This window comes from Ambystoma mexicanum, chromosome 2p (assembly GCF_040938575.1).
Source record: "Ambystoma mexicanum isolate Mex_15411 chromosome 2p, UKY_AmexF1_1, whole genome shotgun sequence".
Classification (NCBI taxonomy): domain Eukaryota; kingdom Metazoa; phylum Chordata; class Amphibia; order Caudata; family Ambystomatidae; genus Ambystoma; species Ambystoma mexicanum.
In genome coordinates, this window is record NC_090923.1 from 1,347,975,672 (window position 1) to 1,347,994,246 (window position 18,575).

At 46.1% G+C, this 18,575-nt stretch overlaps 1 protein-coding gene across 2 annotated transcripts in view; it reads right to left on the minus strand.

Moving 5' to 3' along the window:
• MYO15A (myosin XVA) overlaps positions 1-18,575 on the minus strand; it is a 3,541,761-nt gene that overhangs the window by 3,119,746 nt on the left and 403,440 nt on the right. For both annotated transcript variants that reach the window (XM_069645706.1, XM_069645705.1), the window contains exon 2: positions 12,474-12,556. In XM_069645706.1, the coding sequence (XP_069501807.1) occupies positions 12,474-12,556 (83 nt within the window). The remainder of the gene's footprint in view (positions 1-12,473; positions 12,557-18,575) is intronic.

Below are 18,575 nucleotides of genomic sequence, written 5' to 3' on the forward strand. Positions count from 1 at the left end.
TATAAAGCAGTAACATAAAATATTGTCCTGCCAGTGTTATTTCTAAGCAGTCTGCTCAGAGTTAATGGCTTAATTGCAGCTATAAATGTGCTACTATTGTAAAAATAAAAAAATCTTAACCAAGTGTGCCTTCAGACACTTGATTTATACCTGTTGCTTGCACCGGAGTCCTGTTAAAAACAATCATTGGCAAGGTAAACCATTTTGGCTTATTAATAGTATTGGATAGTGTAATGGTGGAATTACATTTTCAGAAATTTTGTAGCTCCTTTTTAGGGTCCGCTTAACTTTTTCCAATTTCTCTTAATGTGTTTTGTATCAATAGCCTATTTTGGTGATTAAGAGTGACTTTTACTGACCCCCTCATGCCATTACAAACCTTTTTGAGTCGTTAACAGTATATTGTCCCAAGGTCGCTCATAAGGTTCCTGCGACAGGGGTGCTCTTTAAGTACGCCCTTTTTTTATCCCTACAGTCATTACATCACCCTACCTTGGTTTTATGGAGTACGATAGTTGCAGCTGCAATTTAGCTTTGGCTTTACCAAGGCCGATTTACTGCATTGGTAATCCAATGTACCTTTGTGGGAGCCATTGGGGTATAGATGTATTTGTTTTAGTCCTGCTCTCACAGCCCTTTCGTTTTAGGGGCTGCCCTTGTTAAGGAACTAATATGGCCGCACTGCACATGTGAACTCTTTGTGACCCCAGCCTTCCACCCTGGTTTGAACCAATGGTTTGAACTGGGCTAGACCAGTTCCTGGCACTGGCTGGCCACTTCACATCCCGTCCGGGTGGTCTACAGTGATTGGCACTTTTATGGGCCAACCAGATTGGCTGGCAATCTAACCCTTTGTTTTAGCCACAGGTGTGATTGGTGGGCTGGCCTATGCCAGCCCGTATATGGGTGGGTATATACAGGGGAGACAATTAGCCTACACTAATTTCTGTTCGGACTTTCATGGAAAGCAGGTAGGTACTTAACTGGTGGAGGACCTCTGCCATTTTTGGACTGCTGCTGCATTTTAAGTATCAGATCTGGCCATACTACCTGCACCCTGTTTCCTGGTCTTATCGCTAGTTGCCATTTTTGGCTGCTGGACATCCTTCCCAGGCCTCTTCCATTTTCCTGCTCGCCTCCCTTGTTGGCTGGGCTAGGCCTTTTATCCTGGGACCATCTGCTGGCTGTTTTACTACCTTCTTCCCGTTCTATAACTGTGGCCATTCCGCCTTGGTATAGAAAGCTGCCATCACCTGGAAGGGTATTGGAATCTCAGTACCCAACCTCATCTGCTCTTCTGTACTCTACTGTAATCTTTGTCGTGGGACTGTTTGCTCGTGAGGTGCTGCCTTCCTTTGTTCCTCGAGCCGCCTTAATCTGTTTTGCTGGATTCTCCTGCCTTTCTGGACTCATCCTGGCTGCTGTTTCTGCTTCTGGCTTGAGGGTCCCACTCCTACTAAAGGTGATTGTCCTTATTTTCCATCGTCTGGGTGGTCCTTGGTCTGGGGTTCAAGTCCGTGGCTGTTTAGATCCTGCAAACTGTACCAGGAAACAAGGCCTTGTACTCACCGGGATGTTTCGAGTTTCCTTGACTGATTTTCTGGAAAGCATCAATGTAAGAACCTACCTCTGGACCCTGAATTGGTGGATTATTCTTGATACTTACATTCAAGGGTCCCCATTGTCTGTGGTCGAGACTTGTTTTGCAGACGGATCTTATTAGCATATTCCCACTGGGGTTCATCCTGCTGTGCTGCATCTCCTCTAGGGCTGCTGGATCACACACCTGCTTCTGGAGCTCTTTCTAAGAGACACCTTTGTCATTCCCAAGAGTTGTTTGCTGACAGATCCGCACCTTCACCTGCTGGGTAGAACTGGGACTTTCCTTCCTTTCCCCCATACAAGCAGATCTGCCTATTGATTTTGTCCCTCTGATTTGTATGGGGAAAATTTGACTCACCAAATACTCTTGTAGAGGGACTTACCTTCCCCTGGACATTTTTCCTGCATAGAGTCCCAGTAAGTGGTAGACCGAACACTAGAATGTTAGATTACACCGGTGATGTTTTCTATATTTTTAAAATCATGTATTCCAATTCTGCTAATGTGAATGCCAGATTACAATATAACAATGTCTGGTAACACTGTATCTGTTTTTATCTTGAAGTGTAATGATTGGTGCGGTTCTAGGTTAAGCATTCAGACCTCGTCACGACTCAGACCTCGTCACCCTAAAACGCAGGTTTAGGGTGGCCGAGAGGAAATGGCGTGCTTCATGTACATCCACTGACAAACTGGCCTGCCGCCTGCTCCAAAGGCAATACCGGCTCTCTGTCCTAACCAAGAAGAGAGCTCATGTCCAAGTCTGCGTCTCCGTGGCATCTAACAACTCGGCTAAACTCTTTAAAATCTGCAAGTAACTAGCCAATCCTGCCGCAGTCTTTACCTCTGCTGTCCCTTCCCAGGCCCTCTGCAGGGCACTGGCTTCTCACTTCATCTCTAAAACTCAGGACATCCTGTCCTCACTCTCCTCCTACCCCTTCCCTCCCTCTACTCCCTGCTCTAACTCTGGCCCTTCTGCAGCCACCTCTCATCCCTCCTTCTCTGCCTTACCCCTGTTCTTCGCTGATGAGGTTTCTAGACAAGTCTGATCTATGAAAGTCTCGTCAAAACAGGTTCACCCCTGTTCCTCCAAAACTATCAAGGACCACATCGACTCCCTGGTTCCTGCCCTGGCTGATTTCTGCAATAACTCCTTCGCCACTGTAGTCTTCCCATCCCCACTAAAGCACTCCCTTGTGCACCCTCTTCTTAAGAAACCCTCTGCCGACCCCTCCTGCCCGTCTAACTATCGCCCAATCTCCATCACTCTCTTCCTGGGCAAGCTCCTGGAGAAACTGGCCATCTCCCAGTTTAATCTCCACACTGAATCTGTTGGTTGTCTTCATGACCATCAGTCTGGCTTCAGAGCTGCCAGAAGCACGGAAACTGTTCTCCTGAACATCTGTGAAGATCTGCTCTCCAACCTTGACTCTAACACCCCTTGCGTCCTCATCCTGCTTGATCTCCCTTCTGCCTTTGACACTGTCAACCATGCATGCCATCCTGCTCAACCGTCTCCATGATAATCTGGGTATTACTGGTCAGGCTCTGGCGTGGCTGACTTCTTTGCTCTCTGACTGTCCCTCCCAGGTTCAACTTGGGTCCTTCCTCTCCACTATCTTTTTCTCTACATGTGGCGTCCCCCAGGGGTCCAACCTCTCTCCCTGGCTGTTCAACTAATAACTGGCACTCCTTGCCCACCGCATCACCGCTCTCTGCCCCAACTTTCAGTGCTATGCGGGTGACACCCAGCTCATTTTCAGGCTACCCTCGGCCTCCTGCTCTACTTCCCTCATCTCTGACTGTCTGTCTGCTCTCCAGGAGTGGTGTGCCGCCAATGACCTCTGCCTTAATGCAAGTAAGACTGAGATTCTCCTCAACAGCACACCCGCTCCCTCCTTTCTTGTAGCTCTCTGGCCGGCCTCTCTTGGCCCTCTTCCTGCTCCCACCTGCAAGGCTAAAAACCTCGGGGTCATCTTCGACCCCACACTCTCCTTCTCTCCTCACATCTCTGACGCATCTAAGAAGTCACACTACCAACTGCACCTCCTCAGAGGTATTCTTCCTTTTCTCTCCTTCCCCAGAAGCTCACTGTCTCCAGAGCCATGGTTCTCTCAAGGCTGGATTACTTCAACAGCCTCTTTCTAAATCTGCCTGCCTCTACTCTTCGCTCTTTGCAACTCATCCAGAACAGGACTGCAAGACTTGTCCTTGGCCTCAAGCCCAGGGATCGTATCTCTCCAGGACTGAAATCTCTGCGCTGGCTCCGAGGATTAAGTTCAAAACCCTCTGCATCGTCCACAAGGCCTTCTGGGGCCTAGGGTCTCAATGCCTCCAACTCTCTCTTCCTAAATATCTTCCTTCTCGAGCTCTTCGCTCATCCGCCTCCACTCCCTCCGGGTCAGTCGCTTCTCCAAGCAACGAGTTGTTGGTAGATCTCTTTCCTCAGCTGGTGCCTCGCTCTGGAACAGCCTCCCTGCCTCCCTTAAACTTGAGGAGAAGCATCTCCGGTTCTGGAAGCACCTCAAAACCTTTCTCTTTGCGTCTGCTTTTTTCTCCTCCTCTCCTCTGCTGACCTCCTGGCTGTAACCTGAACTGCCCTGGCTACCTGGACACCCTCTGATCTAGGGCCCAGGTCCCTCCCCCGCCAGCGTCACACACATGCACTGCCCGCCTGGCAACCCCAGCACTTGGGGACTGTTTCTGTATCCCTACAGTCCCCCTACCAGCACTTGACACCAGCTGTCTGCACTTACCCATGCACTTGCCACATGCTGGCCGTTACTTTACTTATTGTTATTATCTATTCCCATGTATTGCACTGTCCGTGCCCACGCACTTGCGCGACCTGAATGACACCTGGCCTAGTAGGATCGTTGTTTGTCTTCACTTTGTTCCACTCCCTTGCCTCATCGCGCCTTGAAACATTTGTCTATAGGCGCGTTATAAATGTCATATCATATCATTCACCTGAGATTATTTCCTATGACCTTCTTTGAAGGTAAGAACGTTCTGCTCTGCTATTTACTTCCACAAGTCTTGCATATAGTTTGCAGGACCTAGCTAATGTTATCCATTCCATTCTTTTACCCACTAGTCTGGATATTCCCGCCTGAGAATATGTCACCACTATGCATTTTGAAATAAGCGTGAACAGCTTGGACTGTCTGACTCTGACCTACACCGGGTGAATGATTACGAGATATACCATGACAGACTTATTGCGCCTATTTAACTTGTAATTAACCCTTCTAAAGTAGATCATTCTCTGTTGAGTTTGTAGATTACTGTGCTGATAGATATGCGCATGAAGAAATTATTGATTGATTGCTCCTGATGAAGGGAACTCTACCGAAACCCATAGAGCTGATGATTTACTCTTGTTGTTGATTTTGTTCTTTAAAAAAAAAATCTGATTAAGACTTTGATTTAACTGAAAACAATTGATTCTGGAGAATACTGGCTTCTGAAGATTTCAACTGATCATTTACTTGATTTTCTTTCAATATTTGACTGTTACACAGTACAACAGGTGTGCAGGGAATGCGAATGTTCCACAATTGTGGACACTTAATTGTCTGTTTAGGTTAAAACCCCACCCAACAGAGGCTTTTCCTTCAAAAGACCACCCTTTTAGGCTGTCCCGGTGCAACCTCCAAAAGAAGGGATTTTCATTCCATCGGCGGGAGGAGTTTGACTCCCGATTCCACTTCTGCACCGCTACCTCGGCTCACCTCCCCCCTTCCCCGACACATCCTGACCATCAGGCCCCCAATACTCACCCACCATGCCTGTAATAAACACGGATCCCCCGTCCCTCATCCCAGATTCCCCTTCACCCTCTCACCCCTCCACACACTTGTATTATTATTATTATTATTATTATTATTATGGTATTTACTGAGCACGAACCTAGCTTCAAGAAGCAACACAGCACTTTACAGAGATATACATCAATACAGATACATAACAGCGCGCTTTACAGAGGTATACAACAGTACAGATGCATAAAAGAGTGCTTTTCAGAGGTAACAACAGAACAGATATACAGCGTGGATGGGATACAGAGGGGCACATAGGAGGGCTACAGCTGTACCGGGTCGCGGGCAGGAGAGGGGCAGGCAGCATCTAGCGAGTGAGGGGCGCAAGGGACGATGTGAAGGCCTAGGTGTTGAGGGGGAGAGATTCCTTGAAGAGGTGGGTACTGAGTTCTTTTCTGATTTGTAGGAGCATGGGGCGAGTCTGATGCTCACGGGGAGGAGGTTACATAGTCTTGGGACATAGGCAGAGAAGGCTTGTTTTCTAGTCCTTTCAAGTTTGCATGTGTCCTGGCTTCTGGTGGTGCGCTGTCTGCCGAAGGTGCTGAGTTTCTCCGCAAGGTAGCTGGGTGACTTGAGTGCGACTGTCTGAGAGATGATGCAGCAAGACTTGAAGGTGATTTGTGCATGCTGTGGGAGCCAGTGAAGGTCGATGAGAGCCGGGGTGATGTGGTTGTATCTGCATAGACCCTAGGTGAGGCGTGCAGCCACATATAGGACACTTCGCAGGGGCACAAGGGAGGATGACCAGAGGCCTTTGAGGAGTGCATTGCCCCATCTAGGTGGGATAGGACCAGTACTTGTACGGTGGACCTAAAGCTGTCCAAAGGGAGGAAGGGCTTGACTTTCCGCAGGAGGGAGAGCTGATACCAAACTGTCTGAATTTTCTTAGCTGTGTGTGTCTTGGAGGAGAGGTATTTGTCCATGTAAAACCTGAGGGACTTAGGAGGTGAGCTCTCACACCTCAACACACTTACATGCTCCTCGCTGGCGCCTGCCACTTCCCTCTTCTGTTGCTTCTTGGGCCGTCTTTTTAAGAGGCGGCCAGGAAATGCGGTCTAAAGACCATGTACAGTTGGTGCCATTAGTCTAAACGAAGTCATTCTTTCATTTGGTGACCTCTGTGTTAAAATTATTTTCTACTCTCTAGGCTCTACATTGACTGTGAGAGGCAGATTTGTATTTTCCCAATAGTCCTAGAGGCCTATAAATACTGTGACTTTTCTGGTGTTGGCAATTGGGATCCTGTTTTACTATTATTACAGTTTATTCTCATCTCTGGCTCACTTTTCATTCCCCATATCACTACATGTTTGTGCATATCACTGGGTAGTGGGGCTTACATTTCAGTATTGGGGTGAGCAGTCTTTATGGCAATTTATTGTTTTTATACATGCAACAGGTATTATTACTGTGTGTTATGTCTACTTAAAGTACCTTTAACTAATAGAGAAAGTGTGATCTAAAAAAGGTGCATATTTTACAGTATACCAGTGTGATGTGTTTTCTCTGGATAAGTGGTTGGAATAATTGTTCCTTTGTGCCAGCCTACTTCACCCTCCTGGAGTTAAGCCTAACTATTCTGTCACTATACCGAGGGAGGTGTGGCTTCCGTTTATGAGTTCGGGTATAGAATGACTTACAAAAGTAACTGAAGAACTGCACACTGGTCCCAAGCAGGCATGGTACTGAACCAATTAGCCTGTTTGGTGGTGGTTTCTCCTAGTGAGGCAACATTCATAGATAAAGCTGGGATACAAGCGTGAGGCTCTTTTTGAAAAGTAGGGCTCTGAATGTTTTGTGCATTTGATGTTGCTAGTTCTAACTAAACGAACAAAGCTAGAAATTTGGGAGTTGCAGCGCCTAATTTAGCGACTAAATCCTTATCACTGAGCATAGGCCAATTAAATGCTTATTTGGAGGTAAGTGTAACTATGAATAGTATCAATTCATCTAGGACACTGAAGAATAATGAAGATACTAGGGAATAGTGTAGGGCCAGCGATGGCAAAACCCATGATATTTACTGTCAAGTCATCAGGGGAGTTTTAACAGAAAATATAGAAAGTCTGTTCATCATCATTACAGTAACTAATATAATAAAGTCTGGCACAGGCATTCATGCACATACCACGAGTGCTACCTACACAGTTAGTTAGGATTGCAGCACTTCCATTAAGGCAATATTCTGAGAATGTAGAGGTGTGGGGGGTATTACATCTGAGATGTCTTTTATTAAAAATTGCTGGTCTTTGAGGGAAAATGAATGGACTTGATTGGGAGCAGTTCATAGAGGGTTGGGGCCTAATATTCCTTCAGGAATCCTGGGTCCTGGAAGCACCCTCAATAGATGGTTTCAGCTTATTTCACGTGCCAGCAACATCCACATTGATGGGACAAAATTCAGATGGTCTGCCAGTATATATCTCTACTGGTTTGTCACTGGAAGTAATGGCCACTAAAATAATTTCTGGTGAACTAATTATGAAAAGAATCAGGGTAATTGTGGAATTTGAAATGGTTAGTCTTGATTTCTACAATGCAAAGGCAAAGAAAGGGGACAATCGAGTTAATGTGCTGCAAGATTTTCTCCTATGGCTGTGTGATAACTCATCCGGAACACTCCCTTTTTATCATCAAGGGAGGAGATTTTAACATAAAACTGGGTTCAGGCTTATGAGACAACCTGGTGGACCGATAAGAATCACTAGCATTGGGAATCCCAGTGCCTAATTTATTATTTGTGAAGTTGGCCAATCAAGCTTTGGACTTTGACACTTTTCTGAAAAATAATGGCCTATGTACCATTTCTGACCGTCCAGGCAAGCAAACGTTTATTGGCCATCATGTGTCATCGTTAATTGATTACTTCATGGTTACAGCAAACGATTGGAATCTCGTAGAGGATCTTGAGGTGATCATTTGTGATGAAAGTTATCATCTTTCCAATCCATTTGGAGGCTTTTGGAATCTTCTTACGAAAGGCCTCAACTCCTGTTACAAAAAGTGGCATCAAGAAGATGTGTCACTTAAAGAGTGCAGGTTTGTTTAATGAACAGCTTCGGACTACTAGGAGTGAGCTATGGGCAGCATTGAGATTTAACCAAGATAATGCTGACCTGATACGAATGAAAAGGAAATCTTATGCACACGCCTTTCAAAATGCTAAAGACGAACTGGGGATAGCCAAGGGGGAAGAGATTGCAGAAGCTGCAAGTACTTTGAACTCATGCACATTTTTGGCAGCTAGTGGCCTAGGGTATGAATCTGTGTGTAAACCATACACATGGATTCATACCCATGCTTATGCAGGAATCTAATGTACAAGTGCAGGCCTGGATAGACCAGTATTTAATAGAATAAAATTCACTTTTCATTTCCCTCACGGATGAAACCAAGCAATAATTTTCTTGTTATACAGAAAGGATGACACATTTGAACCTAACTCATGCCATACGATATCATTGCTCGATGGATCATCAAAGATTTTTGGATGCCTATTCTATCTTGGACTATTGTAATAGATTAAAAGAAAGTATATGGGCTCATGTACAGCTGGGATTCAGGGAGGGTTTGTGTGCAGTTAATCAAGCTTTAAACCTTTATTTTGTTATTTAAAAATATGTAATTCTGTAGGACTCCCCAATCTATTTGGCCTTTATGGATTTGTCCACAGCAATCGACTTGGTCGAGCAACAATGGATGTGAACAATCTTAAATGCGTTGGGTATCCCTAGGGGTCGCTTAAAACAAATCATTCCTATCCATTAGAAAACTGAGCTGTTAATGTAGGTATGACATAGGGGGCAAGTGTACAACGCCGATTTAACTCAAGAGAGGGGTTAGGCAGGCTTGTGCCCTCGCCCCACTTTTATTTAATCTTTCCACCAATGGTCTGAAATTGTTTTTAAAAAACATGTCAACTGATGTGCCCTCACATGGATCACATGCTAATGTTGGTGTATGCCGATGATATGGTTTCAATAGCAAGAATCCCCAAAGGTTTACACATGTTAATTGATGGAAATAGCGCCTTTATGAAAGACTGGATGTTAAAAATGTACATTGGTAAATTGTCTTACATATTGGCTGTTATGGTAGTAGAAAATATATATTTCTTTTTTATCAGATGCACTGAGCAAACGTCAAATAATTTGATAATCTGGAAGTCTGCTTTAATTAAGAGTTTAAAGGGAATTGGCATGTTACAAAGCAGGTGTGTAAAATGGCCAAAGCAGTAGGCCGACTGCGTCAGCTAATGAAACAACTGGCATGTCAACCAGCTGATATCATATGTAAGTCCTAGCGGGCAAAACTATAGTCTATAGCAGGCAACATTTTCTAGATTATTAGTGCATAACCTGCTGGAGAGTACTTAATCATATGGGGTTACCCGGCTAAAGAAAATCAAGAAAGTTGTGTGGATTCGTATTTTGTCCGAAAAATATGCCAAATCTTGCAAAGTGTTTATTACTGCAGGGGATATATTTTAACAGAGAGAATGAGAAACTCCAAAAATGTAAGAATCCGGGCACATTCCATTGTACGTTTAGGAGTAGGCATGCAGCCTTATTTATTATGGTGTTCAAATTGTAAACATCGTTTTTTTAAAACAAGAGCAAGATTTAATCTCTTTCAGTAAGAGTCAATAACAGGGCTCTTGAAAGGAAAGGACTTGGTTTTTTGCCGTTGCCCTTTCTGTCTAAATACGGTAGCATCCCTACTGCACTTTTTATTTTTTTGTACTATATATCGGGATTTAAGAGAAAAAGGGAACTGTTGGAAACTTTGTTCACATCTGGCATAAGACGATGCAGACCTGTGTTACTGTACTTTCTGTTGACCAACTGCAAGGAGGAAGCTGGGGCCGTCCAACCTTTTTTTTAATACAAGAAAGGGGAAAGGATTACTCTAGTTTGAAGATGAAATAAGATTGTTTTATAGAACTTTTATTGCCCTCTGTAAATATGATCTATTATTTTAAGATATTGTATTTTTAGGCGATTTATATTTAAATTGTATTTGTGATATGATATATTTTATCTTACTATGTTGATTGTATGTTCCATGGATGATTTTTGTATCCGAATAAACTTATTATGAATAAGAAATGCAGAAAATAGTTGCAGGTGATTAAAAATGTGCCATTAGCAATTAGCAATGAAACCTGCCTGGTCTTGTAGGTGATACTGTGAGGTTTGCACTGGGAAAACACACACACATGTGTAGATGCATTGATGGCCTTTGAACCAATTAACGAAAAGTGTAAATAAGGTGGCACCATAGGCACTAAAAGCAATCCCTCTCTGTGCCAAAGATGGTGTGCCTGATCTCAGTAAACTAGACTTTAACATTAAATCTAGGCTTTCTCCTTATTTGTGTGACATGGTCTTGACCACTATTGAGTGACTCATTTTTCAATTGTGTGCTTTTTTCAAGGTTTTTGCTAATAATATCAAGCATAAGCCTATGGCATGGCCATTTCAACCCTTGCTGTTTGCCTTTCCTTGCGATGGGGCCTTTTGTGAGAGCTGTGCCCTTGATCACATGTCACATAGAGAATAAAACACCCTTAGTCCCCTCCAGAGGACGGACTAAAGCCCAGCGTTGGGAAACCCAGTGGGCTCACTATTCTCTCAAGATATTCTCCCATTCTTGTTTTTTATTCAATAAAGACAATCATGGTGATTCCTCTACAGCCATTTTGGCCTCCTTTTAGATATGGTTTGCACAAGGCAATAACGGAGAAAAGTGACTGCATTTTTTTGTCTTGGTTTTGTTAAATGTATCTTTTTTGCATTTTATGCCTGATATCAAACTCAACAAGACAATGGCTACAAGCTCTATATGGAAGGCCCCAGCTCAACATACATGGAGAACATTTATGTACAATCTATTCATTTTGTGGGTGCCTTTCTGGAGGTCCTAACTACAATAGCTCGAGAGAAACAATACACGGAGTCCAAACATTTTACCGTATTATGTACTTCTGAAGCCTGCCATTATCAAGACCCAATTTAATACCCCAAAAATAAACTCTCCTCCCAAACAAGCCACCAAATGTTTTGAACATCGCTAGCACTTAAACCCTTTTAAAACCTACATTTGTAGCAAATATCTTTCAAACGCAAGTAGAGTTGAGTAATAAGAGATTTTGACCTGGTAGATTAGCTAAGGAGAAATTCATACAGGCCTATTAGTCACTATATACAAACTGTTTATTGTTTCTGGATATTCCAAGTGCTGGATCGCTTTAATGAACTTGGACGAAACATGTCAATGCAGCTCTGCGAGGTTGGTTTGCAAATAACACAAGTTACGCTTGCAGTGGGGTGGGTTTCATAATTAGATAAAGATCACTGGAAACACCAGGTATTCGGAACCCCTAAATGCAGTGCATTGCGTAAACAGGAGTTTTTGTGGCATTTCAATCCAACTGTATGCTCTGGCCAAAGAGCTTGTGCATGGATTCATATTTGCCCAAGCAAATGGCCCTTTTAATGCACTCCCTCTCCTTGAGTGAGGGCAGATTGGATCTTTTAGGGGCAACATGGCTCCTCGAGTGCTTCTCTGCTTGTGGCACGGAAGCAGCTGCTTGTAATAGCTTTATACAGCAACAACATCGAGTGCCTATTAGCATTGTGCTTTGCCAATTATTCAAGTGGGGAACAGAGACTGCCACAGGCTCTTCTTGGAGTCGCAAAACCCATCAATGTTCAGCAAATGGGGCTCATGACACCACAAAGCTGGGCACTTTGTGGACTATCCTTTTGTACATTTGAGATTAAATGTTCTCCCTGTATAACGTCCCCTCTATTTTATCCAGAAGTCTCCAAGTAGGTCCTCGAGAGCCCAACCCACATCAGGTTTTCATGATCACCACTATGTTAATAAGCCCCATTTCGATTCACTGTATTCAAACATACGCTTTGCAGCTATCGCTACAAACAAGGAGTAGATTTTGCTCTTGGGCACCAACCATGTAACCTCCTGGCGGACCCTTCCCTAGATCAACATTAGGAGAATGAAAAGAGGATGAGTGTGGTAACTTACTCCAGCTGGGTCATGTCCTCCAGGGCATCTTCCTCCGCGTGTTCTCGGTGCCCCATGGACGGCAAGTTGCGGATGGAGTGCATCTACGGAAAACACAAAGTGGTCATTCAGACACACTAGCACATTAGGAATCAGGTTTCTGGAGGCAAACAACCGTTCAAAAAAGGAAGAGGTAGTTATGTAATACATACAACAATGAGATCCTTATTGAGTTTGCTGTTCAGTTGATATTTTAACAGATACAGTATGTGCCCTTTTGTATTCAATACATTAATCTCGTGACAAAGTGACCTTATCAGTGTCAGTTGTAGGATTCTGTTTACACATTGGTAACTCGGCCCTGAACATCGGTCTACACCCAGTCATTATAACCATAGTTCACTGTAGTTTGCTCCTCTGGGGTCGCAGGGATGGGCTCATTCACGCACCAAACCATAAAAACATAAATTAAAACTCAGGATGACCACAAAATATGAAAATTATCCACCCGGAAACTCATACTTTGTAACATGTTCTCTTAGATATCCTAATGGATTGCAGGAAAACCTGTCTGGATCTTACAATCGACGGGTCAATGAGCACAGTATTAAAATCAAGCATGACACAAAACTTGGCACTGCCCGGCAAACAAACAGGAATCTCACCATCCAGTCAATAAATTCTTTTATTGTCTTAATCCCGAGCATGCTCTGCAATTCAGGACCTCGTACTCTGAGCTCACATGGTGACAGATACGACTGCCACACTCTGAAAAGTAAACTAAACAAAATATACTTTAACGTTTTTTCTTTATCAAATGTTACTGAATTTTAAATGGTTCTATGTGAAAATACTGGTGTGTCAATGTCACCGCTAAAATGCAGCACCTAGCATTTTTACCGGCAGCATTGAAACGTGCTCATGATCACCTAATAAGGTTTAAATACATTTGGTAAGAAATGATTTAAAGCCTGAAAGTAATATACATTTCCACAATTCATAGTACTCTGTATTTAACTTTTCCATGTGTCTGTTATCAACCTATCTTCCAAGACCTTTCCAAATGCTATTTACAAAACAAGCCAGAAACCCTGAGAATAGACAACTCGGTCTGTTCACCTCAACTGCACCAATCCCCATCCACATTTACCCCTGCTCCACTAGTGATCAGCAACCTTCCTCATCATACAGGGACGTTTGGCACATCACTTTCTTCTCTGATCCATACACCATATCGCTGGGCTGGCAATTATAACTGTTCCGCCAGTCAAAAATGGAAATTAGCACATGGATTATTTTTATTGGCCTCCTCTACGCCAATCGGAATGCAGTTAATAACTACTGATATTAAGTGCATTTCCAGCTGTCGGACTACAGAAGCAGACTAGGGAAAAAAAGAAAGCATTCCCCTTCATACTCTTCTCAGCCAGTACAAAAAACACAAAGGGCCTCATTATGAGCATGGAGGTAAGCAAAAAAAGGAAGGCGGAATGGTAATACTGGCATCGAGTACCGGTCCGGGCCATTACGAGCTGTAAACCCGGCAATACCGCCACCCCCTGTACTGTGCCCTTTCATAACGGCATGCGCGCGTACACGCGCCCTTCGTGGCGGCAATACTGGGATGCTGCTAACAGGAGGTCATCACAAGTCACGCGGCCATGCTCCTACCGGCATCCCGAAGGCGGTAAATAGGGACTGGACGATGGCGTTATTACAGGCATCGTGGATCACCCATAAATAGCAACCTGCTGTATACCCAACAGCCACATGTGCACACAATCACCACAGGTGGAGGCAATGGAGCCTGTCCCAGCACAAAAGGAGCACACCCACACACCACACCCCTTCCTACACCAAAATGATCCCACTTGCTGTTCCAATCCAGGGGCTGGAGGACATGCCTGTACTGCTACACCAGCAACAACAACAACAGGCAGCACAGATGAGACGCAGGAGGAGAAGGAGGGTGAGACAGGCCCAGCAAGTACCACCGGTGCAGGCAGTGGTAGCATGTAGGCAGCCACCAATCCCTCGCATCAGAGCCAGTCCATTCAACCTAACCCCTGTGCAGATCCACACCCTGTACCGGTTGGACCGTGACACCATCACCACCATAGTGGAAATGATACATGACGACTTTGTCAGCCTTATAGAAATCCGTACTGCCATCCCCCCTCTATTGAAGGTAGTGTCTTTGCTCCACTTCCTGGCCACATGCACCTACCAGCACACAGTGAGCCAGCTGCATGGCATATCACAACCTCTCTTCTCACGCATGCTGACCCAAGTGCTGGATGCCCTCCTGAAGCATGCAAGCAGCCACATATCCCTACCACGGACTGGCCAGGAGCTTGCTGACACTAAAGTTGGCTTCCATGCAGTGGCAGGCATGCCCAATTGCATCCGTGCCCTCGACTGCACCCATGTAGAATTGGTGGTCCCTCATACCATGGAGGTGGTGTACCGCAATCATAATCAATACCACTCCACCAATGTGCAGATGGTATGTGACTCCAGCAAGATCATCACACATTGTTGTGCCCGATTTCCCGGATCCACACATGATGCCATGGTGCTGTGGAACACCTCGCTACCCTGCTACATGGAGCGACATGCTGGACGACGTGCCTGGCTGCTCGTTAAGTTACCTGACAGGCTCATGGCAGTGCAGTGGGGGGTGCATACCCCAGCTGGGTGAGATTGGGGGGGATGCATACCCCAGCTGGGTGGGATTGGAGGGCGATGCATACTCCAGCTGGGTGAGATTGGGGGGGGTGCATACCCCAGCTGGGTGAGATTGGGGGGGATTCATACCCCAGCTGGGTGAGAGTGTGTGGTGAGTGGACAATGCACATACAGCAAAACACTCTGGCCCTGAACATCCCAACCTGAACATGACACAGCAATGCCATGCATAAGACCGATGCTGCACACCAATGACAATATGCCAGATGTACAAGCAGGCCACATCCCTCAACGCGTCGACTGCACATCAAATTAGCATACCCTCTGCGACACAATCCAGGAACATGCAGTGAGTATGTGTAACGGACATGACTGCAGCAAAACACAACACAGGACATGCATCCATGAGTGGTAACAAAGAATTCCCACCGAGGGCATACACTGATTGTCACTGGCCCACCACCACAGTCGTACTGCACGCCACCATGGGACTGTAAAGTGATGGATGACAACACATTAATACACCTGTGCCAATGCCGCTAGTGGGGATACATACAGAGTACTATACATCACCAATTTGGGTGCAAAAACATTGTTCCGCATCCACAGTACATCTGCATCAGCATGCAATTGAACACCCTGCATCATCTGGACAACGCAATCCACACCTGCAGATCATAGTACAGCACACATTGTGTCAAATGAACCTGTGTGCATACATCCAAGACATGTGCATGTCAACACCAAATAGCTGCAGCCATGACAGTGATTTCTAAAGGTGTCATGTCAGATATTGACTCACACATACCTCATTGTGCTCCCATGCAGGTGATGGTGGCTATCCCTTGAAGCCGTGGCTACTTAATCCTGTACGGAACCTCCAGAACGGCACAAAGAGGAGTACAATTGTGTTCATACCCGTACCCGTGTTGTGATCGAGCAGACCTTTGGCCTGTTGAAGGCACGCTTTCGCAGCCTCAGCAGGTCTGGTGGAGCACTCCTTTTCGGGCCTGAGAAGGTGGGAAAGATCACCATGGTCTGTGACATGCTGCACAACATGTGCATCCGGCAAAACGTACCACTGCCACCTGACATTGATCTGCATGCACCAGGTGAGGATGATGATGATGATGATGGAGGAGAAGCAGCACCCCTGTCAGTTCGCGATGCACAAGATGGTCGTGCTGTGCGCCAATCAGTGATTGACGATTTCTTCTGAACCACTGGGATGCTGATGGTTCTGTGTTAGTACTACACTGGGCACTGGGATCGTGTGCATATGGACACAGGGTGTGTGGGGAGTTGGGCACTGTGCGCTGTCATGATTTGAAAAAACACACACAATGTCCAGACATGAAGTGATTTTGAACACAACAGGTGTATTGTATATTTAACATTATTGTGGTTGAACGCTCCACCTCACACACACCCTGCCCCTCCCCCAACACCACCTCTCCCCTCCCCCAACACCTCCAACACCCCATACCCCCCACCCCCAACACCACCTCCCCCCAAAACCCCCAACACCACCTCCCCCTCCCCCATTGACATCCCACACATGATGTGCCAATCATGGTTTTCCCCAGGATGCAGTTAGCACATGCAGGGTGGCCCTGCTAGTGGCGGCCTCTCTTTGGGGCTGGGAGCAGCATGTCTTTGTGGCGTGCACTGTGCCTGGTCTGGCGCACAGGCCTTGTTGGAGCCGAGCTGGCAGGTATGGTGGATGGGGTAGAGGTGGCTGCCTGTGCAACCAACGGTGCAGGTCGTTGCTGCTGCAATTGTTCAACAATCCTGCCAAGGACCTGGGTTACTGCAGCTAAACTGTCGCGGATGACCAAGTGTTAGTGTTCATGGCTATGATGTTAGCTGCATTTGCTTCACGTACTGCCGGACCAGCTCTATCATGCTATCCTGGCGGGCCTCAATCCTCATCAAGCGGGCCTCCATGTTACTGGTGGCTGTGGAGGTGGACGGTGCAGTGGCAGGGCGGTACAATGCTGGACTGCCCTCTGATGGGGACGAATGATGTGGACTCCCCAGTACTCCGGCATGTTCTTGCATGGGGATGAGTGGTGTGCCCTGTGTGGAGTGCAGGGGGGTGGGCTGGGGGCTCGGGGTATGAGGACATACCACATGGAGGTTGTCGACCATGTCGAAACTTTCTTCGACTTGGCCCTCCATACCGCTGAAGGGGCCTGAGGCAGCTACCTCCCCAATAGAACTGGTGGCAGCAGACTGTGTGCCATCACCTTCTGCCTCTACAACAGTGGACAACTCTGTTGTGGCTGTGTTGTCAGGTAGTGTCTCACATGTTTTTTCCTTCTCTGCTGGCCTGCCCTGTATTGCTGGTGCTCGCATGTGTTGCAGTCTGGGCGTTGGTATTGCCCTGGAGGTAGAAGGTCCTGTGCCTTCTTGACTGGCCCTGGATCCCTTGGAGGATGTCATGGCCTGTGTGGCAGGTACCTGGCCGTCACTGTCAGCATCTGTGCCTGTGGGGGACCAAGAGAAGCAGGGCATCAGTGATGGTGGTACGTGCAACAAGCATACATTGGTGTTGTTCTGTAGTTCACGTTTCATGCATTGCATACTTGTAGGTGTGACACACAGGGTACTTGCAAAGGGGGGACCTATTGGCATATGTCGTGGACTCTCCTTTTTGGACTGATGTGTGCTATGTAGCATACCGTTTTTCTGTGTGTTGGGTGTCTGTTGGTAATGGGATTGGCACGCAGCATGCATATCAATGTGCCAGGGTTTGGGCCACCATCTGGACATGGATCTGTTTATGTGTGTATATTGGGCCATGCATTGACTTGGCTCACTTTCACATCAGTTGTACTACATCATGCTTTGGTTCTCTATGGTTTGTGGGGACACTCACCTCCATCTGCCGATGACGGCGCACCTGCCTCCATGTCTCTGAATCCCTCTATGGACTCCATGCTGATCGTGGTGCTGCATGTCTCCTCCCATCTTGTCAATTTGGTGGGAGAGTGGTCCCCGCCGCCTGTTGGCATGGCCTCCCTGTGGTTGGCAGACAGTATGTTGCGAACGCGAGACGTAGATCGTCCCAGCTTTTTTTAACATCCTTCCCCATGCGGGTGGTGGTGCCAACCGCAGTTACCTTCCTTGCCACCTCCTCCCATATTTCTTTTCTACGCAGTTGGGCTGTGCGCTTTAGGTCATTAGCAAAGACCTCATTGGCCTGGGCTACCAGCGTGTCAGCTAACATATTCAGCTCCTCATCCGAGAACCTCTTCTTGTGCATGCGGGAGGTGGACTTCCTAGTAGCCTTGGACATTGTTACTTGATTCAGCCTGCTCTCCACTCTGTACCAGTGCTGTGTTCGGAGGATTGCAATGGATTGTGTTTATTAAGATAGCCTCCGGTGCATTTCCCGTTCCGGCACGATGACGTTACTTCCGGGTCCGGTAT